Below are 23,812 nucleotides of genomic sequence, written 5' to 3'. Positions count from 1 at the left end.
CATTTATGTATAAGTCTTATTCCTTGAACCAAAGTTTGCGAACATTGTTGATCAAGAGAACCGGAAGAATGGCGTGAGACAAGTCCGCGAACTTCCGAAGTTATCAAACCCGAGAATTTCTGCTGGAGTTGACAAACTACTTGCGTGAAGCTAAGTCCACGAACTCAGTCCGCGAACCCAGTCCGCGAACCGGCGAAGTTCTCAAACCCGAAAATTTCTACTGGAGTTTGTAAACTCTGCCCGGTAACTTAAGTCCGCGAACCTAGTCTACGAACTTGAGAAGGTTATATATCTGAAGATGATTTCTGAACTTAAACTTAAAAAGACTAAGGAATGCAGTTTGCAAACCGTGGCTATAAAAGTTCATGAACCGATTCAAGTGAATCAAATCATCTTTGCTTTAATTGTATCTTATAGTACATGAGATTTCCTTGCAATTGAACAACTCTCTAACTAGTTCATTTGAAGTCATTCGAACTAGTTATGGTGAAGAAGAACATGGTTGATATGAAATGCTCATATGGCTAACCATTTGGTTAACTATTGTTGAACCAACAAGTGCATATGTTTGGGTAAGGTTAACAAACCTAGAAGCGTGGATTGTCAAGTGTGTATAACAATCTAAGTTTTCGATCTAACGGTTGAGAAATATTAGCTTGAATCTAAATCAGGCTTTCATCTAACGGTGGATATTGATTGCTTTGTTACCAAGGTAACCTAATTGCAAACCATGATTTGAAAGACAATATAAAGGAGACATATAGTATTGCGAAAAACTAATCCCCACACCTCACGTGTGATACTAGTTTGCATACCAGAGTCGGTTCTCCTTTAACCTTTGGTTTTCTTCTTCTAAAACCAGGTTAACGACTTAAATGATTTATTGGGATTGTGAAGCCAGACCGATACTACTTTTATCGTAATTGTGTGATCTGATCTTGCATCTTCTATCATACGAGTACAATCAGATTGATTGGATTGAGATTGATATCCCCGATAGGCAAGATATAAAAAGTAATCACAAACATCTTCGTCTCATTATTTGTGATTCCGCAACATCTTTTTTCGCAACCATATGATTAATATTGTTGTTAGGTGATTGATAACTGTAGGTTGTTCTTCAGGAATATAAGACCGGATTATCAATTGGTTCCTGTTCACCTTGATTATTATCAAAAGACGGAACAAAACCTTTAGGGTTTATCTGTGGGAGACAGATTGATCCTTTGATATACTTGTCTGTGGGAGACAGATTTGTTTATTGTCAAAGCCTGCGATTTTGGGTCGTAGCAACTCTTAGTTGTGGGTGAGATCAGCTAAGGGAATCAAGTGCGCAGTATCCTGCTGGGATCAGAGGCGTGGGGAGTACAACTGTAACTTGGATCAGTGGGAGACTGATTGGGGTTTAACTGCAGTCCAGTCCGAAGTTAGCTTGGAGTAGGCAAGTGTCTGTAGCGGCTTAATACAGTGTGTATTCAATCTGGACTAGGTCCCGGGGTTTTTCTGTATTTGTAGTTTCCTCGTTAACAAAATTTCTGGTGTCTGTGTTATTTCTATTTCCGCATTATATTGTTTTATCTTTATAATTGAAATAATACAGGTTGTGCGTTAGATCATCAATTAGAGTAATCCAACCTTTGGTTGTTGATTGTCATTGATTGATCCTTGGATATTGGTCTTTGGTACCGTCCAAGTTATTCCTTGTGTTTGATTAAAGACTCGCTGATTTCTATTAGCTTAAGTAAATCAAAACAAAAGAGATATATTAACTCCTTGAGATACTTTTATCTATATTGAGTCTGACTATCTAGTTGATTCTCTAGAAAGTATTTCGGAGTTAGTCCATACAGATTGCTAAGCGAAATATTGGGTGGTGTTGTTAGACCCCCGCTTTTTCAATTGGTATCAGAGCAGGCAAACACGTTTAATACCTTACAAGTCTGTGTTAGTAGCGGTCTGACTCTATGGATAAGAGTACTATCTATGATAAACGCGTCACCAGAAATAAAAGTTCCATATCGTCTAATTCTATTAAAGAAAAGGGTTATACAATCTCAAGTATAGATGAACCTTCTGTACTGACGAGACAGACTAACACTGACATGTGTATTCCCTATTACCCTTCAAATGAGAGCCTCTTCATCAATGAACGTGATTCAGCTGAAGAGAGTGAATTGATTCTAAATCTTGTTAGAATCCAAGATGATAGATTCAATCGGTTGAAGCATCATGTCAATGTTCTACTTGGTGTAATAAGAGATTGCAAACCCAAAGGTAATTCTGAAGTTCATTCTTCGTGTACGTATCTTGAAGCTAGCCTCAGAAGAGATGCCTTGGAAATTGACCATCGCTTGAGAAATATCTCTATTCAAGGATGCTCAAAGCAATCTAATATGCCAAGTACTAATGACACAACTAAAGATGGTTCATGCTCAGAAGGAAAAACGGAATCCCCTTCAAGTAAAACGGATGTGCCTGAAGTCACCAACACTCAAGGATGTTGCACATCAAATGAAGGGAAGAAATATTCTAACGATGATATTAAGACTGTACTATCTAATCATTATGATTATCAGAAAGTATGTCTTGTCTGTGAGACAAAGAGTTCTGTTAAAAGAAAGGGAACCTCTAGGTTGAAGAAAAACTCTTTGGTTCAACTTCAACACACCTTAGATTTAATTCTTAAAGGTGTAACTGACATTCGTATGATAAACCAATTGGTTTTTGTACCTACCCTGTGTATGTTACCAGGAGAGTCAGTTCAATGAGTTCCTCGAACACTCAAGAACAAAACAGACGTATTAATAAACATCGTCTAAAGAAAGATCGTGTCGTGGTCTCTGGAAATAACGATGCTCCTGTTGAGAAAGGAAGTTCAGAAGAAAGAATATAAATTGATGAAATGAGAAATAATCTGAAAAAGATAATTGAAGGGTATAAAGAATTCGTCAACAGGTTGTCCTCCTCCTCTAACCAAAATTTTTATAGTAAGAAATCAAACTATGTCTCATATTTTGATGACATTAAGTTTTATGATAATTTCTCACATAAAAAGGAGTCCCTCTCTAGATTCAGGAGGAAAAAGAGACTTGACCATAAACACAAATCTCTTGATGAGCTTGTGGCTCATACTTGTGCTATTTAATCACAAGGGTTGAAGAGATTACTCATAAAAACCCTGTTGAGTAAAATGTGTTAATATTCAGGTATACTTTTGGCATTTGCGTCTGTTAGGTTGAGCTATCTTCTTATCGTCCATAGCTAAGCTTTTTGATTGCAGACTCATTGTGCTTAAAGTATTGTCTGTGTCTAAAGTGTCATTTTCTTTAGGAAGTCTTCGCCTGAATCTTGTTTCTTGCTACAACTATGCTCAAAAATTGTCTTCCTGTGTTATGGAATTTTTCGAGTATTTTGTTGCAAAAGTCCCTTTTGGGATTTTTTTTTTTTTTTTGTGGGGGGGGGGGGGGGGGGGGGGGGGTGTCATGTTGTACTCAAACGGATATCCGTGTTCTGGGGCGAGTCAACTGTTTAATAAAACCCTAGAATCCCTTCCCTAAGAGACCCTTAAGTATCAATCTATTGAGTTACGAACGCATACTCTAGGTTGACTTCTGGGTTGTCAAGAATGTCTTCTTCTTCATCTTTCTATGGTGGTTTTGCAAGAGGATTCCTTGAAAAAGGTTGTGTTGTTGAGTCCAAGAAGAAATAACCCTTGTAGATGAAGATCATCCTAATGCTTCATGTTATTTCTCCTATGTTCATGAGGATGCTGAAAAGGATGATATGATTTCTGCTGAAGCTGTTCATGACTTTCTTAAGTACTTTGGGGAAGAAAAACAATAGCTCATTGTGACTCTGAAAAATCTTGATGCATTGAAAACTGAGTTGGAAAAGGTTACTATTGACCCTGGTCCCATAAAGTCTTACATCAATGATCTTCGCAAAGAGAATCACCTCTCCGATGTTGCAATGAATGATGTTGATCACAAGCTCAAAGACCCTTTGTCTCGTGAGGATTCTAAACCGTCCATATGATCTTAGTTCGTGTTCGGGATAGCACTGGAGTCTGTTTTTCTTTAGCTTGTTTTATTTATGTTTCCTAGTATGTCTTCTTTTTGGTTTAGTTGGAAGAATAACTAGTGCTTTGAATAGCAATGATTGTGACTACACATAGCTATTATTTTCATCTTCTTGTTCTTTTTTAGGTTTATTGGTATTAAATTCTAAAAATATTTGGAGGATGATGTTTTTGCAGTATTAATCTTTATGATTTGTTATATTGCAATGGGTTATGGAATTGGTGTTCACGTCTGTGAACTATATTTGTCCCATACTTTGTCAAAAGTAAAGTCGTTCGTGGTCGGTATTCACGTATTAGTAAAAGAATGAATGACTTTTGACAAATACAAAAGTTAAGCCTATATTGTCAATTATTTGATGGAAGATAGGATAAAATCTTTTGTTTTCAAGGATTATATCTATTATTGTCGTTATGCAAATAGTGATTGAAGATAGAATGAATCCTTGTGTATTCCGCAATATTTATCATCCCTGATCCATATTTTATATATTACTGTGAGGCTCCGTAATGTATCTTATGTTGAGCATTGTACAACCAAGTTGATTTTCTTAGCTTAGTTGTTGTTCCATGAGATATGTTATGTCGAGCATATTGAACTAAATTAATCATCTTGTTTGGTTACTTAGTTATTGCTCCGTAAATATTCTTATGTCGAGCAAAACAAATGATAATTAAATTGATTACCTTTGTAATTAGTTTGGTTGTGTATTCCAATTAGATTAATTATGGGTTCTCTTGTAATTAATCTAGTTGAGTATTTTCGTGTCTTCATAAGTTCTCTTATGTTGAGCACAATCAATTGAATTGATCACTTTTTGTGTTTAGTTTGATTGCGTATTCCGATTAAATTAGTCATGGGTTTACTTGTGCTTAATTTGATTGAGTTTTTGGATATAGAAAATCATTCTCATGGTTTTTGGTGTCCAATAAAAATCCTTATTTTCTTTTGAAATTAAGGTCGCTCTTGTTGTTCTTTCGGGAATGACATCAAATGGGGGAGAGTTCTTTTGAACTTGTGCTTAATGGTCATATCTTGAGGGGTGTGTGGCTGTGGAATTTTAGAGGGGTTATCTTGTATCTTTAAACTCCTTGATGAATGCATTTAGCTTCGGCTTTATGATTGCATCTAAATTAATTGGTATGTATTTTTTTCCTTTAGTCATGAAATATCTCTTTTGGAAATTTCATTATGATCCCGTTCTTGTACCTTTGCCAATTTTATTGACAAAAATGGGGAGAATTAATATGTAGTTCACACTACAAATACATATGGTTTTCGGATCATTGTGTAAGGGGGAGTGGTTTCCATGTGATATGGAGTATCGACTAAGGGTGAGTGATACATATCACCATAGTATTATTGTTGAAGTTTTGATACAATTGGACTTTCACACTGTGTAATAATACTATGACATTGTATAACAATGATCGAGACCGATGCTTTCTCATTGTTATAGCTACGGATCTTCAACAACGGTGATGCTAAACTTACAACCTTTGAGATCATTGGAGTACTTGGAAGTGATGAAGATTTCGAGGAATATTGAAGATTAGACATGTGGAATATGAGCTACTAAAGTTTCTTTATCTTTTTTGTATTCTATATGTATTGATAGTTTTGTCACTAAAATTGACAAAGGGGGAGATTGTTAGAGCATTGCTCGGTCGAACTCGCATGCGTTGCTATCTCAAGCATGTTTGTCAATGTTAGTGATCAAAAATATAAGTCTTGATTTCTAGTCTATTATAGCTAAGTCTCGGACTAGGATAGAAAGTGTAGTTGAGATCAAGGACTTCCTGGCGATTCATCATACAAGTAAAAGAACTACTCAAGGAACCGGTGTAACTTCTCGACAAAAAAGTATGTGAAGAGTTGAACTTATCTGTCATTTAAAAGTCTATCTACTCTATCTCCTACTCTTTGAGACAAGAAGTCGTATGCTATATATATAGACTTGGATTATACACATTTGGTATTTCGAGCCGAGTATACCTCGCCTTTCTATATCTCGAAATATGTGTTGGTAAGCTTTTTTCTTCGATTAAGTTTATCTTTACCATGTGATGAAAGTCATAATATGTTTCAATCATCTTGAAAATTGCTTTGACGGGAAATGGTGTAACAACTATAGAACGTCCTCTAAGAATGTTTCAATGATTGAAATGAGAGTTTAGATTACATAAACAATGGTGGACATAAGCATTGTTGTGGAAACACATTTATGTATAAGTCCTATTCCTTGAACCAAAGTTTGCGAACTTTTTTGATCAAGAGAACCGGAAGAATGGCGTGAGCAAAGCCCACAAACTCAATCCGCGAACTGCCGAAGTTCTCAAACCCGAGAATTTCTGCTGGAGTTGACAAACTACTTGCGTGAATCTAAGTCCGCAAACTCAGTCCGAGAAACCAGTCAGCGAACTGGCGAAGTTCTCAAACCCGAGAATTTCTGCTGGAGTTTGTAAACTCTGCCCGGTAACTTAAGTCCGCGAACATAGTCTGCGAACTTGAGAAGGTCATATATCTGAAGATGATTTCTGAAATTAAACTTAAAAAAACTAAGGAATGCAGTTTGCAAATCGTGGCTATAAAAGTTCATGAACCGATTCAAGTGAATCAAATCATCCTTGCTTCAATTGTGTCATGTGTAGTACATGGGATTTCCTTGCAATTGAACAACTCTCTAACTAGTTAATTTGAAGTCATTCAAACTAGTTATGGTGAAGAAGAACATGATTGATATGAAATGCTCATATGGCTAACCATTTGGTTAACTCTAGGCTGTTCTTCAGGAATATAAGACCGGATTATCAATTGGTTCCTGTTCACCTTGATTATTATCAAAAGACGGAACAAAACCTTTAGGGTTTATCTGTGGGAGACAGATTGATCCTTTGATATACTTGTCTATGGGAGACAAATTTGTTTATTGTCAAAGCCTGCGATTTTGGGTCGTAGCAACTCTTAGTTGTGGGTGAGATCAGCTAAGGGAATCAAGTGCGCAGTATCCTGCTGGGATCAGAGGCGTAGGGAGTACAACTGTACCTTGGATCAGTGGGAGACTGATTGGGGTTCAACTACAGTCCAGTCCGAAGTTAGCTTGGAGTAGGCTCGTTTCTGTAGCGGCTTAATACAGTTAGTGTTCAATCTGGACTAGGTCCCGCGGTTTTGCTGCATTTGCGGTTTCCTCGTTAACAAAATTTCTGGTGTCTGTGTTACAACATCCTCTAAGAATATTTCAATGATTGAAATGAGAGTTTATATTATATAACCAATGTTGGATATAAGCATGGTGTGGCAACACATATATGTATAAGTCCTTATTCCTTGAACCAAAGTATGCGTACTTTGTTGATCAGGAAAACCGGAACAAGAGCTGTGAGCTCAGTCCACGAACTAGCGGAGGTTCTCATCCCGAGAATATCTGCTGGAGTTTGTGAACTCCTTCCGGGAACTTAAGTCCGCGAACTTGAGTTGGTTATATCTAAAGAAGATTATTTGTAAACTTATATTTATATTAACTAAGGAATGCAAATTGAAAATTGTGGCTATAAATTTCATGAATCGATTCGAGTGAATCAAATCGTTTTTTCTTCGATTATGTCTTGTATAGTTATATAAGATTTATACAATTGAACAACTCTCTAACTAGTCCGTTTGAGTCTTTTGAACTAGTTATGGTGAAGAAGAATATGGTTGATATGAAAGTGCTCATATGGCTAACCATTTGGTTAACTACTGTTGAACCAACAAATGTACATGTTTGGGTACGGTTACACAAACCTAAAATCGTGCATTTTATTTGTGTGTAACAAGCTAGGTTTTCAATCCAACGGTTGAAAGATATTAGCTTGAATATAATCATGTTTTCATCTAACGGTGAATATTGAGTGCTTTGTTACTGAGCTAACATTGATTGCAAACCCTGATTTGAAAGACTATATAAGGGATAACTCTAACAACTGGGAAACCTAATCCCCACACCTCCTGTGTGATACTAGTTGTATAAGCTAGAGTCGATTCTCCTTTAACCTTAGGTTTCTTCTTGTAAACCAGGTTAACGACTTGAAGACTTCATTGGGATTGTGAAACCAGACCGATACTACTTTCTCGTAGTTGTGTGATCTGATCTTGCAGATTCTATCGTGTTGAGTACAATCGTAAAAATTGGCTTGAGATTAATATCTCCGATAAGCAAGATATAAAAGTAGTCACAAATATCTTCGTCTCACCGTTTGTGATTCCACAATATCTTCTTTCGCCGCGTCGATTAAGATTATTGTGAAGGTGATTGATAATACTAGGATGTTCTTCGGAAATATAAGTCCGGGTTATCAATTGGTTCTTGTTCACCTTGATTTATCAAAACACGGAACAAAAAATTGTAGGTATTTCTGTGGGAGACAGATTTATCTATTACCGTAGACTTTTCCGTGTGATACAGATTTGTTTATTAAAGTCTTCGACTTTGGGTCGTAGCAACTCTTAGTTGTGGGTGAGATCAGCTAAGGGATCAAGTGCATAGTTTCCTGCTGGGATCAGAGACGTAAGGAGCGCAACTGTACCTTGGATCAGTGTGAGATTGATTGGGATTCAACTACAGTCCAGACCGAAGTTAGTTTGTAGTAGACTAGTGTCTGTAGCGGCTTAATACAATGTGTGTTCAATCTGGACTAGGTCCCGGGGTTTTTCTGCATTTGCGGTTTCCTCGTTAACAAATTCTGGTGTCTGTGTTATTTCTTTTCCGCATTATATTTTGTTATATAATTGAAATATCACAGGTTGTGCGTTTGAATCAATCAATTGGAAATCCGACGTTTGGTTATTGATTGAAATTGATTGATACTTGAACATTGGTCTTTGGTATCGTTCAAGTGATTTCTCTTGTATTCAATTAGACTCGCAGATTTCTATTTGCTTGAGTAAAGAATTGAATCGAGAAAGAGAGATATAACTCGTTGATATACTTTATTAAGATTGAGTCTAGTTGATTCTCCTGAAAGTATATTGGAGTTAGTCCATACAGATTGCTAACCGAAATATTGGGTGTGGTTGTTGTACCCCCGCTTTTTTATTTCGTATTGATCATTCAATCACTTGAAATTTTCTTATAAGCTAATAGTTTGTGTGAGAAAGCTATTGTCATCTTCTAAGAATGTTTCAATGATTGTAATGGGAACAATTAACCATTGTCTGGATATAGCACAGTATGCATACCCGTATGCAAATTGTTGTAAGAATAATTCAGGTCCGGGAACCAAGTATGCATATCCGTATGCGAATGGTTTTAACGGTCAAAGTTTGGGAACTAAATTTGCGTACCCGTTTGCAAACTAATTCACCTGATTTCGGTCCGGAACGACAGTATGCACACCCGATTGCGAACTGTTAGAAATGATCAAGTCTGGAACTTAAGTTTGTGTACCCGTTTGCAAACTTATGAGGTTAAGTTCTAAAATCGGTTAAGTATGATTTCATACTCATGAACAAATACATTTATATATTAAGGAATGCAATCTTTGCAAACCGTGGCTAAAATGTTCATGAATTGATTCTTTTGAATCAATCCGATTTTGCTTAAATTGTGTCTTGTATACTTCTATAAAAATATAAACAATTGAACAACTCTATGATTAACACAATTAGATTCATTTGATTATCAATTGATCTAGAAGTGTTAAGATGAACATGGTTAATACAAAAGTGTTCATGTGACTAACTTCGGTTAACTGTTATTGAGCCACTCAATATACACGTTTAGGTACGATTACCCATATCTAAATGAAGGTATATTTCATTTGTGTGTAACAAGCTAAGACCACCTAACAGTGGAAAGATATTAGCTTGAATCTTAAATCAGGTTTCATCCTACGCTGAATATTGATTGCTTTGTCTCGAAGTTATCAAACCCATATTTGAAGAATAGTAAGGGAGAACTCTAGCAACTAGGAAACCTAATCCCCACACCTCCTGTGCGATACTAGTTGCGACTAGAGTCGATTCTCCTTTAACCTAGGTTTTTCCTAAAACCATTACAGGTTAACGACTTAAAGAATTCATTGGAATTCTGAAGCCAGACCCAACTATTTTCTCTGTAGTTGCATGTTCTGATCTTACTTGTTCTATCGTATTGAGTACTGTCTTCTTTAAGATTTTCTCAAGATTTATCTCCGATAGGTAAGATATAAAAATTAATCACAAAGCTCTTCATCTTATTTTTTGTAATTCCACAATAACTTGTTCCAGTACCATATAGTTAAGTTATTGTGAGGTGATTGATATTTCTAGGTTGTTCTTCAGGAATATAAGACCGGATTATCAATTGGTTTCTGTTCACCTTGATTTATCAAACGATGGAACAAAACTTCGTAGGTATTTCTGTGGGAGACAGATTTATCTATTAAAATAGACTTTTCTGCGGGATACAGATTTGTTTATCAAGTCTTCGACTTTGGGTCGTAGAAACTCTTAGTTATGGCTGAGATCATCTAAGGGAATCAAGTGCGTAGAGTCATGCTGGGATTCAGAGGCGTAAGGAAGGAGGATGCACCTTAATCAATGTGAGATTGGTTAGGTCTCAACTACATTCCAGTCTGAAGTTAACTTGTAGTAGGCTAGAGTCTGTAGCAGCTTAATACAGTATGGTGTTCAAATCTGGACTAGGTTCCAGGGTTTTTCTGCATTTACGATTTCCTCGTCAACAAAACTTCTGGTGTCTGTGTTATTTCTTTTCCGCACTATATTTGTTTATATAATTGAAATATCACAGGTTGTGCGTAGTTCAATCAATTGGTAAATCCAACCTTGGTTGTTAATTGAAATTGATTAACACTTGAACATCGGTCTTCGGTACCGTTCAAGTTGTTTCTCATAATAATCAGGCTCACGGATTATATCTGTTTGATTTGTTGATTACATTGAGAAACAGAGATATAACTCTTGGATATATTTTCCTTAATTGAGTCTGACTGTCTAGTTGATTCTCTTGGAATTATATTGGAGTTAGTTCAGACATATTTCCTAACGAAGTATTGGGTGTGGTTGTTAGACTCTCGCTTTTTCAAAAAGTAGCAAACTCTTTTCCATTAACAATTGAGAAATTATCTACAGAAACGGCTTGCAATCTACTAATAGATCCCCGAAAATCCGAAGAATTTGAATATTGCTGACCAGTAGAATTCACCCTTTTGGACACAAATTTCAACTTAGGAAAATTGGATTCCTGATAATCAGTATGAAGAGTATTATCATCCCGAATCTATTAAATACTCGGCCAAACTCCTTCAAATTTAACAGCAACAAGGATTTTACTTAAATCACAAAGGACTTTAACCTTACTACTATTAAGTTTTGAAAAATCTGAAGCAAAAGAATGAATATCAAGAATTTTCCCCACGACTGACAAATAGTTTAGAAAGTGTAATTCCAAAAGTGAAGTGGTAAGCCTCTAATTCCAATCAAGTGAGATGAATCAGAAGATAAGACCTTCTTGATAAAAGCATCTTCCTGGAACCAAAACCTAATAGAAATCTTAGTATTTCCCACTTTTAGATTTTTAGAAGCAGCTTTAAAGAAAGCCATCTTCTTATTTACACTATGCAAACTGACCTTATATTTCCACCCAAAATAGTTTAAAATACCTTTAGCTATCCTATTCCAACCATTGTGAGAATTATGAACCACAAAGCTAAACCCAGTGAATAAGGATCATCAAGTTCTACTACCGTAGTAGTTTGAACAGAAGTATCAGAGACATTATAAGTTGATGGTTTAACAGTAACCCGTGGATTATTGCAGTTCCCTTTTTTTTAAATGAATGAAGACTATAATATTTTCCAAACTGCACACTTATGACCACTCGGAATACAAATAAGCCTATGAAGAGAATCCTTTACCGTATGCGAGATCTTCAAATAATTACCCGATTTGTTTGAAAGTGATTCAATGATCCACTTGACCAAATCTTCTTGACAATTTTTGATTTTTCTTGGACATAGAACTAGCAGCCTCCATTGTTGCTGAATAAACCCAATTGCAAGCTTCCCCGGGGATGAAGATCCAATTCCTAAAACCTTTATACCTCTCTAACACTTTAAGATCCTTGATTTTTCCTTTGATAGACCATGAAAGCTCAAAATATTTGGTTTCTAGCAGTTTATTCGTTGATGACTTCATTGAAAAACAAAAGAAAGAGGGGAAAAAATGGCAAATGAAACTCTGTTACCCAATAAATCCCGTCCCCAAGGGTAAGGATCAGATCAATCGTCCTTGGACAATGGAGAAGTTTAGAAATAACGCACTTCTACAATGATTCAAACACATGGATTGAAACTTGCAGAAGGCTGAGTTCATCGTTGATAGTCGTCATTTAGGAAGCTCAAGAGAAAACGGAGATGAGAGAGACTGAAAAACAACTGGGGGGTGTATTTCTCAACCAAAAATTAGTTAATTAGAGGAAGATACTCAAGAGTTAACTGACATCTGAAAAGACGAGGGTACCCAAATACACCACAATCTTTTTGTTTTAACCTATAAGTCCTCTTACCAAGTGTGATCATCTATGGACAAAGTCGAGACAATACAACAACTTCGGTATTCACACCTTGTGTGATCGTCTATGGATCCGATATCGAGACAATACGACAACAAGATAACTTGTGTGATTGACTATGGATACAAGATCGAGACGATACGACAATCAAAGTGTGCTACTTGATAATAGGTTCGGTAATAACCAAACTCTATAGGATCCCTATCAAGTATAACGAAGTTAACGTAAAGTGAAATTTACTTTAATTATAATAAAACAATTATCATGCGGAAAAGTAAAGTAAATGGCACATCAAGATTTTGTTAACGATGAAACCACAAATGCAGAAAAACCCTGGGACCTAGTCCTGTTTTGAATACTCTCATAATTAAGCCGATATACAAAATCTAAACCAACTTCGTATAGTTGAGACCAAGAAGACTAAACCTAGCTACTTAGTTCCCTCAGTATCCCTGCGCCTTCAATTAATAAAAACCAGTCATACCAAATCATAAGTCAGGCATTGTGATTATTTATACCAAGATACATAACATAGTTAAGATCGGTTCTACCATCTCACACATATTTGTCATCCAAAGATTTGCAATGAATAGACGAACCAATAAGCCTAATGATTTCCCTTTCGATTCACGAAATAATCTCATGAATGTACTTCCTTTAAATGAATGTAAAACATTTTCCTATTATGAAATCTTCACCATAACCCATTCACATAATCATAATAATATATACAAGATTATGTCGATGTCATATCTACGAATTTCAAAAGATAAGCGTTATACTTCGTATTCTAATTCCCTAATACTATGATCATACAATTATGATCATGTCACATCACTACAGTATTATACAATATGTACAGTATATACAGCTTCGCAGTTATGTTTTCAATATAGCACGACTTGAAAGATACGTAAGGAATGAAACAGTTCAAGTCAATATTACTAACTCAAGTGGAAGGATGATGTCGTCGTTCTAGTTCGCTACTTTTTCACATTCTTTAGGTCTTCAGAGTAATACTTGTATGTCTTACTTTCTAGTCTAACATAAACGAAGTTGACTCTAGTATTTAATCAAGCGGCTCTAGATGAGTTTTGATACTAAAATATGACAACCAAATTTGACATACCAACGCTTGGTAAGTTTAACCGAGCTATGCTCTAACAACATCATTTCTAACTTATGCTACAAAAATGTTATGGATGTCCAACATATTTTGAACTAGCTTAACGAGAATGACACAATTATGGAATCAGTTACAGACAAAGAAATGATTGAGTCAACAATAAATTATGAGAATGATTTTATTTTACTTTACAGAGAAAGGGAAAATTATATTAAAAAATAAGAGGTCACAAGGGAGTGACGACTTACAAAGAAAAATATATAAGTAATCAGCAATTGCCAATCACTGCATCCCAATTACAAATTAGCATAATCAAAGAGTAGCCATCAAAAATCTTAGTAGGAAGAGCCCAATTAAAAGAGTGCACTTAACAAAGATTATGAGTTGATTCACATTTATTTTCCTATTATCAAACAACCTTGCATTTATTTCGCTCCAGATTTTCCACCATATGGCAAACGGAATAAGACCCCACAACTTCTTTTCCATAACCATACTCTTTTTGTTAGGCCATTCCCAAAGAGTAGATTTAACACTATCTGCGAATGCCCAATTATATCCGAAAGAATCCAAAAAGTAATTCCAAACCTTAGATGTTTCAGAACAATGAAGGAAAAGATGCATATTAGTCTCTTGTTCAGTACTGCGGAAAATGCATCTGTCTATACCAGATTTTCCCGCCTTGAAAAGAAAGTTTAAAGTAGGAGCTCCTTTATAACACAAAGTCCATACTAAAAAGGATACTTTTAAAGGAACTCGAGGATTCCATAAATGTTTATGAGGAAAAACGATATAACCATCAACATCCAAAGAATCATAGCAGTTAGCAACATTGAAATCACCTCCTGCATCCCACTTCTTAGTATCATCCAACTCTGAATCCTCCACAATATCTGATGGGTCGCATAGAGTTTGTAGAAGATGAACCACTTCACCCAATTCAATATCATTTAAGTTCCTTTTGAAATCTAAATCCCATGCGAAATCAGAAGAATTACATTCTCTGATTGTGGCAGATTTCTTTTTTGACAGATTATAAACAGATGGAAATGAAAGTTGCAAAGAGTTATTTCCTAGTCATCAGTCTTTCCAAAAAAGAATGCTACCGCCATTATTCAGCTGAAATCTGGTGTTTTGAATAATATGATTTCTAGATTTCAAAATACCAGCCCAAAGACTGTGACCCACAGATTTAGAAGTACAGTTAGGAACAAAAGAATTCGGGTTACCTCCAAATTTTTGAAACACTATTTGCCTCCAAAGTGCTTTTTTCAGCTCCGTATCTCCAAATCCACTTGCTGTGCAGCGCTTTATTGAGAAGCTTCAACTTTTTGATACCAATACCCCCTCTTTTCTTCGGAAGATTAGCTCTGGCCCAATTAACCCAACTCCGTTTCTTTGAAGTAGCCGACAAGCCCCAAAAAAAATCTCTAATAATTCTCTCAATTTCTTTCACAACCGAGATCGGCATTTGAAACATATAAAGCTAGTATATTGGCAAGCTTGCTAGTACACTATTAACCAACAATAACCTCTGACCTTTAGAAAGATATCTCCTTTTCCATGTTGATAATATTTGAAGGATTCTCTGAATTACAACATCCCAAATTGCCTTGCCTTTTGATTTACTACCTAGGGGAATACCTAAGTAATTGATTGGCAGCTGAACAAGTTCACAACCAAAAGCAAGTGAACAATGAAACCCACCGTGGTACGAACCAATACCCACAATTGCGCTTTTTCTGAAATTAACCCGAAGACCAGACACTAATTCAAAAGCAAATAAGATATGCTTTAAATTAAGTACATGATTCACATTGTCGTCCAAAAAAAACCAAAAGGTCATATGCGAATTGGAGATGATGAACGACAGTACCTCCATCAGCCACTTGGAAACCTAAAATCAAACCTAAAGATCCAGCTTTTTTGAGCATCAGCGAAAGAACTTCAGCCACTAAAATAAAAAGGAAAGGAGAAATAGGATCTCCTTGACAAATCCCTTTCTGAGATTTGAACATCGGAGTAGCTTCGCCATTAATAAGTATCGAGAATCTTACGAAAGAAATGCACCACTTAATCCAGCTACGCCACATATGCCCAAAACCACATTTCTCCAAGACTAAATCAATGCAACCCCAATTTATGTTGTCGAAGGCTTTCGAAATCCACCTTACACAGAATACCATATTTGTCTTCTCTCTTTCTCGAATCAATTAATTCAGCGGCTATTAGAATGTCATCGTTAATTTGCCTATCATGAACAAAAGCACCCTGGTAATCTGAGATTAAAGTAGGAAGAACCATCTTCAAATGCTATGCAAGTAGCTTTGAAATGATCTTGTAAACCCCTCCTATTAAACTTATCGGCCTGAAATTATGAAGCGAAACATCACCACTAATATTTGGAATCAGCTTCAAGTTGGTACAGTTGATCCTCTAATATAATGAGAACATAGTCTCAAATTCCTTGATTATGTGCATCAAATCAAATTCGATAATATCCCATGCAAACTTAAAAAATTCCATAGTAAATCCGTCCGGGTCTGGGGCCTTATTCTTACCAAACTCCCAGATAACCTATTTCACCTCGTCTTTTGTAAATGGACTCTCAACAGAAATCATGTCTTCCACTGAAATACTAGGCATAAGTAAATTATAAAATCTAGGCCTAGATGGATAATGCTTAGTAAACAAGAAAAAATAAAAATCAGTAGCTTCTTGCATAATCTTGTTTTTATCATAAGAAATATCACCATCTATGTTAAGACAATTTATACTGCTAAGCTTGTACCTATAAGAGGCAGTCTGATGAAGATACCTTGTGTTACTTTCTGCATCTCTGAACCACTTTTCTTTAGCCCTTTGTCCCGTTTCCTAGCCATATCTAGAGAGAGAAGTGCATCTTTACGCTTAGCATTTTCTCTATCCGCTACTTCAGCATTAGAAAGTTGAGCAATTTCTTCAGAGCAATCAAATAAATCAATAGTTTCCTCTAAAGCAGTAATCTGATTTTGCAAATTTCATTATGATCGAGGGACTTCCAACTTGTAAGAATGAAGCTTCATCGTTCTTGGCCGGATCGCATCTTGGAGGAATGAAGCTTCACGTGCTTGGCCAAACTTGCAAATTACAAGATGAAGCTTCACGTGCTTGGCCAAACTTGCAAACTGCAAGAGTAAAGCTTCACTGAGCTGGGGACTTACACAATTGGCGCATGAAGATGGGCCAACTGATGCCAAACCAACTAGTGTTCCCAACCAACGTCCCTTCCCTATATATGTCGTATTCTCATTTCTACAAATAAGATTAGGGGAGAAAAAATCATTCATCAACTCCCCGAGGCCGGATCTTGCCGACCCTTGCCCAAATGAAGCTTTATTATGATCGAGGGACTTCCAACTTGTAAGAATGAAGCTTCATTGTGCTTGGCCGGCTCGCAGCTTGGAGGAATGAAGCTTCACGTGCTTGACCAAACTTGCAAATTTCAAGATGAAGCTTCACGTGCTTGGCCAAACTTTCAAATTGCAAGAGTAAAGCTTCACTGAGCTGGGGACTTACACAATTGGCATATGAAGATGAGCCAACTGCTGCCAAACCAACTAGTGTTCCCAACCAACGTCCCTTCCCTATATATGTCTTATTCGCATTTCTACAAATAAGATTAGGGGAACAAAAATCATTCATCAACTCCTCGAGGCCGGATCTTGCAAAGGGAATGCCGTAATGAAGCTTCATCGTGTTCTGTCAACTTCCAAATCGCAAGAATGAAGCTTCATCGTGCTATCCGGCTTGCAAATGAAGCTTCATTGTTCTCGTTTGATCTCAGCCAACACCCCTTCCCTATATATGCAAATTTCCTAAAGACTTTTTCCAAGCCTTAATGAAATGCTTCAAGGCCTTGAAGCATTTCATTTAGGAATTGTGAGAACTATTTCAGAATTCATGAACTATTTCACAATTCATTCTCACATAAGAAATCGTGAGAATGATCCTTAACCTGATGATAGTGACGTTATACAAAACGTTAAGCAATAATCACCATAAAAAATGACTAACCACGACAATAACAAAATATAAAGTACAGTGCGCATTTTGTTTAAGTGGAAGGAAAAAACAATAAACTTTAGATGCACATTTTAAAAAGAAATGACTTTTTATACCAACATTGTTGGTTGGATAAAATATTTTGGTTTATTAGTATATATTTTCTAATAATGAAATTCAGTGACTATTTATTTATATTTTCATAGGTCTTTGAGGATTTATTCTTTTTATTCATTAATGCATTTAACGAGATTATTCATGTAGCCCCTTTATCTAAATAGGGTCCCAGCAAAATTATTTATTTGGGATTGTTCATTTATCATGGTTATACGGAGGGGATATAACCGTTAACGACAAAAATTAGACCACTCAACAGTAATTTCCATAATAGCAAGCACATTTACCTTTCCACCCGGCTAAACAAATTGGCATTTTGCCTACGGCCATAGGAATTGGCCTTAACATTCCCAAATAATCTCTTTTACTCTTTTAAGTCAATCTTCCACGGCATACGGGAAATAAAATTTTCAAAAAGTGATGAAAAATTGAAGGATCAATTTGTGGAGCCACTGTGGGAACCTTTTTACTTTTTCTACATAACATGACTGAAAAAACAAGTAGTTCGCTTGTTCGTGGAAAAAAGAAATAAATACTTTATGTTTATTATTTTTAAGTTTAGGAAAAGGAAGTCTACAATTATGAAGAAAGGAAGTTTATTATTTTCAGAAATCACTACACGACCAACATCAACAGAAGCAGTAGTTCTACCAGGAGCAGTCAATTGGGTGAAAGAGCTAAATATAACAAATTTCAGGATCAGATACCTAAAACAATTCCGAAGAATGTTCTATCTTTTTTGGGTAACTATGGCAATGTAGATATTAAATATGTTCATAGAAACTACAACAGGGAGGCGGATAAATTAGCTCAATGGAGTCGGAAAAAAAGAAAGTCTTATGTTCAGGATGACTCAAGTAGTGTAATTCTAAACAACAAAATCCTAAATGGTATTGTTTATTAAAAAAAAAACTGAAAATATTCATAAATTTAACTTTTTTTTTATAATCTGCATTCATAAATTCAACTTAAATTTTCATCCTCCCTTACAATGCTAAAAGCATTTGTCAAAATTTTCGAGCATATGGCCTTACTCTGACTTTGTTTCCAAAACTCTGCCAATGTGAAATCCTTGTAACAAAGTGGGTTTTCAGACGATAAGAGCTCCGCCAAGAGTCATCATCTCCATTGCTTACACCTGCTGGGTGGAACAACAACGGCACAGAAATCCTCGACTCCATCGACCGGTTAGGCAATACCCGGTGTTCCACACTCTTGTACTTATCATTTGAGATTATCTAGAAAAAGAAAAATTGTAACCCTATCAACATTCTAAACTATGCGTTGATTAAAATATACAGTACATGCTACTTAGTTTCTAAATTGTGGAGCATCTATTACCTGAAAAAAGTCTCCTACGTTGACTGTAACAGCTCCTTCAACTGGCACAACATTGACCCACTTATTTTCACGCTTAACTTGCAACCCACCGATTTGATCTTGAACCATCACCGTCAACAGAGTATGATCAGTATGAGGAACAATTCCAGCCGTCAGATCAGGTTGTGGACAATACGGGTAAAATTGACCTAAAAGTATCCTTGATTCAGTACATCTCATTTCTTTGAGTTTTCCTGGTCTCTCCTTCACATATCAATTCTATCAACTTCTCACCAAAAAGTGTCCCATGATGAGCCCACTCCATCAACCCCTTTCTACAAATCTCAGGTATCTTTTCTATCACCGGCGGGTCCGGTCCTACAACCAGTTTTAGAGTATCTCTCCAGCTGGCAGCTTTTGATAGGTAAATATCAGTGTTGCTTATAAACGAAAAACTTTGAGTTCCACCGTAGTATTTATTCTTATTTGATGGAACATAGTACATATTCTTGATCTCATTTGGCTGTTCATGAAAAGATCTAACGGATGAGATTGCTTCATCAATTAGTGTTTTTGGGATTCCATGATTGATTATTTGGAAAAATCCCCAAGTAGAAGAAGCTTCTCTGATATGATCAATAATTTCTGACCGTCGATTAGTGGAAATGTTCATATCGGAGAAATCAATGACTGGGATTTCCCCATGCATCGTTGTTGCAGCGTTCGAATCTGGTGGGTGAACAAAAATGAGAGGAATTGACTCAATTCCCGAGTCAAGAAGGCCTTTACGGTAATATGCCCCAGCCGTTTAAGTTTCCATCCAACCACGTCAACTAGTCAATACGGCACACATGTGAGATGGCATGTACGACGAAAAAACATATTCACCATTTTATCACATGTGTAAAACACACGGAACCATCTTCTTCGTTGGAATTGCTAACACAAGTTCAGAGTAGTTGACGAAGGAAGCCCGAAAATCTCCATGAATCAATTCAAAATCACCCAAAAAAAATTCAAGAAAATCATTATCTCCTCCAATAGCGATACCACCAAGATCAATTCATAATCCTCAATTTCATTTACGAAACCTAATTGCATATGAAAACCCTAATGGCTAATGGTTCACACTGATGAAATCAAACTAATAAAACGCAATTCGACACTGTTAACAAGTACCCAATCATCAATTTAACAAAATCTTCCAAGATAATCTCATTCATGGTATTGAGGATTGTGAGAGCTTCTTTGTTTCGACCAAAACCAATAATGATTCTCTGACCAAAATTAAATATTCCCAATAACGAATCAATCAGAGGCTCATATTTCTTCATTAGAAGCTTCAATATTTTGATCTTGAGTCTCCCAATTTTTCACTGCAATAATATTTCTTAATTAAATCACAGGCTCACCTCTGTTTTTTTTTCTTTTCTGATTGAGAAGAAGCTAACGTTTGGTTTGTTTGATTGTATCTCTGGTCGTTCAAATGAAGAAGGTAAGACGTGTCATTTCGAATATTCGTGATATCTCATACTTCGAGACTTTGACCAGTCAACGTTTGAATTGAATATGGATTTTCTGTATCCTTGATTTGGATCATTCTAGTCGTTTTTTCTATTCAAATTGTACCCCCTAATTTAGACTTCTCAAAGTTCTGTAAACTACTGAAGATTGTCCACGTGTAAACAGATACAAGCTTTATTAACATGCATGTCTTGCAGGTTGCAACTGCTCAAACCCAGTAAGCCTATAACTGTGCCACGTTCTCTCCATGCACACTTAACTGATCTGCCACTACCACTACCACTACCACTTTCTTTAACCCCCACTTAACTTCTTACCCTATATAAGAACCGCTCACTTTCTCATTCAAAGAACAGTGTTATGTTAGTTTCTGCATTTGAGTAGTCAGAGATTTCGAAGCAACTCTTGCTTTTAGTTTATTAGTCATCATCAAGAAGAATTCAAGATGCCAGGACTGACAATCGGAGATGAAATTCCTAACTTGGAAGTTGAAACTACTCATGGGAAATTCAAGCTTCATGACTTCATTGGAAACCAGTGGACCATCTTATTTTCTCACCCTGGTAAACCATTTTGTATCATGTACTTGGTTGTTTGTTATGCTAAGTTTGAAAGCTTTTGTGGTAATGGACTAATATTTTTGTTTGGCGAATGCAGGGGACTTCACACCTGTCTGCACAACAGAGTTAGGTCAAATGGCTGCATACTCTGGTGAATTTGAGAAAAGAGGTGCCAAACTTTTAGGACTTTCTTGTGATGATGTTCAATGTCACAATGAATGGATCAAAGACATTGAAGCTTACACGGTAAATTTTGTAATTTTATTGTCCATTCACATATTTTACTTCAAAGAAAAGTGTCTCAACTGTGTTGAAATGTGTATTTCTAACTATTTGCTGATCAACGAAATGCAGCCTGGCTGCAAGGTGAACTACCCAATCATAGCCGACCCAAACAGAGATATCATGAAGCAGTTGAACATGGTTGATCCAGATGAAAAAGATCCGAACGGATTTCCAACACCATCAAGGGCACTGCACATTGTTGGAACTGACAAGAAGGTCAAGTTAAGTTTCTTGTATCCCGCTACAACTGGAAGAAACATGGATGAGATAGTCAGGGTTTTGGATTCACTTCAGAAGGCAGCAAAGAACAAGGTTGCAACTCCAGTGAACTGGAAACAGGGAGATCCCGTGGTGATATCTCCAAGTGTTACTAATGATGAAGCCAAGAAGATGTTCCCTCAGGGTTTTGAAACCAAGGATCTTCCATCAAAGAAAGAATATCTTCGCTTCACTAACGTATGAAGAAGAAATAGGTCGCACTGTTACTATTGCTTTTGTTATTTTGGGTCTAGGGGCGGTTAAGTTTAATGTTCGGTCTGTACTTATGGTGTCTATTAGTAGTATGTAGTTAACTGCAAATGTTGCTGTCTAATCTGTGTTTTTTAATTATGAATGTTAGTTTTTTACTTAATGGTTACTGTTATTTACTTCTTTTCCTTGATGGTTCTCCCTAAAGGAGCTAGTCGGTTAGGTGAGGCTAGGAGACTGTCTGTTCATGGAAATTGGGCCACTCACTGCACGAACAGTTCTTAATGCCAGTTCACAAATGCCATTTTCCCTCCCTACATTTTCAGAAGTTGCATCTTTTGCGCACCTCATTGGTTCTCGCAAAGGTTCTCAACTTTAAAAATTGTTTTATGTAGAAAAAAGTGAGCCATTTTTTCAAACTTGAGCAGAAATGCATCATCATATCAATGATTACCAAGATAAAAAGATGTTCCACAAAAAGGCTCTGAAGGTCCCAATATGAGGAGAAAATTACGGAAATGTTACCGTTCGTTTACTTTATCCAATTTTGTATATGCTGGGAACTATTGCCCACACTTCACCCATTTTTCAGACTTCATTCTTGTGAGAAGCAAAACATGAAAATGAAATCCTCAAAATCACCGAGCTTATTGGGTATCTTGACGACCATCATCACTATTTTGCACCTTATTGAGCCAGTGTGCTGTGCACTCTCATTCTGCCGGAACGTTTGTGGAGGAATCAATGTTAATTATCCGTTCTCCATTGACGATGGTTGTGGTGCACCACAGTATCGGAAAATGCTGAACTGCAGTGGAGATCTATTCTTCTTAACCCCTTCAGGTAGCTATAAAGTTCAATCAATCGATTATGAAAAACAAACCATGGTGGTGTACGATCCAAGTATGTCAACATGTAGTACATTGCAACCACACCATGATTTTATCATGACCGAGATACAATCTGTTGTGATGCCGCCAACAGCAGATACCATTTTTATTCTTCTAAATTGTTCGATTGATTCCCCTGTTCTCAACCACTATCGTTCGCTCTGCTTCAACTTCTCGGGTCATTCATGTGATGAGCTATACAATTCTTGTACTTCTTTTAGACTTTTTCATCCACTTTCACCTAATGGAACGGTGACCACTGGTTACTCGTCTTGCTGTTACACAAATTATAACACCGTCAAGTTGATGAGCATGAACATACTCGATTGTTCGCATTACACCACCGCCTATAATACGGATGAACTCGAGGGTGTAGGGCCGTTGGATTGGTCTTATGGAATTAAGCTTTCTTACATGGTCCCGAATGCTGGTTGTGATCGTTGCCAACGAACAGGTGGGACTTGTGGATTCGATACTGAAACAGAGATTCCGAATTGTGCTTGTGAAGGTTCGTCGAACTCCACCAGAGAATGTGGTGAGGATCGACTCTTATTCTTTACAAGTGCATTATCAACCTTTTTTGTGCCGCCAGTTCACAGTTTCTCTTTACTGAGGCTTTTTTTTCTTGTTTGTGTTTCAGCTGGAGGCATCACAACGGATGGAGCATCGAAACGCACTCAAAGAGAATTCTATCACATGCTCATATTGGTTATGGGAGCATTTTGCTATCTAATGTCATCGTAAAAGAAAATGTAAACATTGTTGTTTTCTCCTTGGTTCAATTTTTTTTTACAACTCCTCAGCTTTCAGTAAATGCATTTAACTAACATACATTCCGGGCCTCAGGC

The 23,812-nt window shown here is 36.6% G+C and overlaps 2 protein-coding genes across 2 annotated transcripts; both read left to right on the top strand.

The window, feature by feature from the left end:
* Nucleotides 1–21,124: 21,124 nt before the first annotated feature.
* Nucleotides 21,125–22,227, top strand: LOC113352994 (1-Cys peroxiredoxin-like). Its single transcript, XM_026596722.1, has 3 exons — nt 21,125–21,324; nt 21,419–21,567; nt 21,676–22,227. The coding sequence occupies exons 1-3, from the start codon at nt 21,207–21,209 to the stop codon at nt 22,066–22,068; spliced, it is 660 nt and encodes a 219-aa protein (XP_026452507.1). The 5' UTR covers nt 21,125–21,206; the 3' UTR covers nt 22,069–22,227.
* Nucleotides 22,228–22,649: 422 nt separating this feature from the next.
* On the top strand, nt 22,650–23,735 carry LOC113352993. Its single transcript, XM_026596721.1, has 2 exons — nt 22,650–23,499; nt 23,605–23,735. The coding sequence occupies exons 1-2, from the start codon at nt 22,692–22,694 to the stop codon at nt 23,706–23,708; spliced, it is 912 nt and encodes a 303-aa protein (XP_026452506.1). The 5' UTR covers nt 22,650–22,691; the 3' UTR covers nt 23,709–23,735.
* Nucleotides 23,736–23,812: the final 77 nt, after the last annotated feature.

Source organism: Papaver somniferum, chromosome 2 (assembly GCF_003573695.1).
Source record: "Papaver somniferum cultivar HN1 chromosome 2, ASM357369v1, whole genome shotgun sequence".
In the NCBI taxonomy this organism is placed as follows: domain Eukaryota; kingdom Viridiplantae; phylum Streptophyta; class Magnoliopsida; order Ranunculales; family Papaveraceae; genus Papaver; species Papaver somniferum.
Note: the sequence above shows the minus strand (reverse complement) of the source record. Positions and strands in the feature narration are given on the sequence as shown.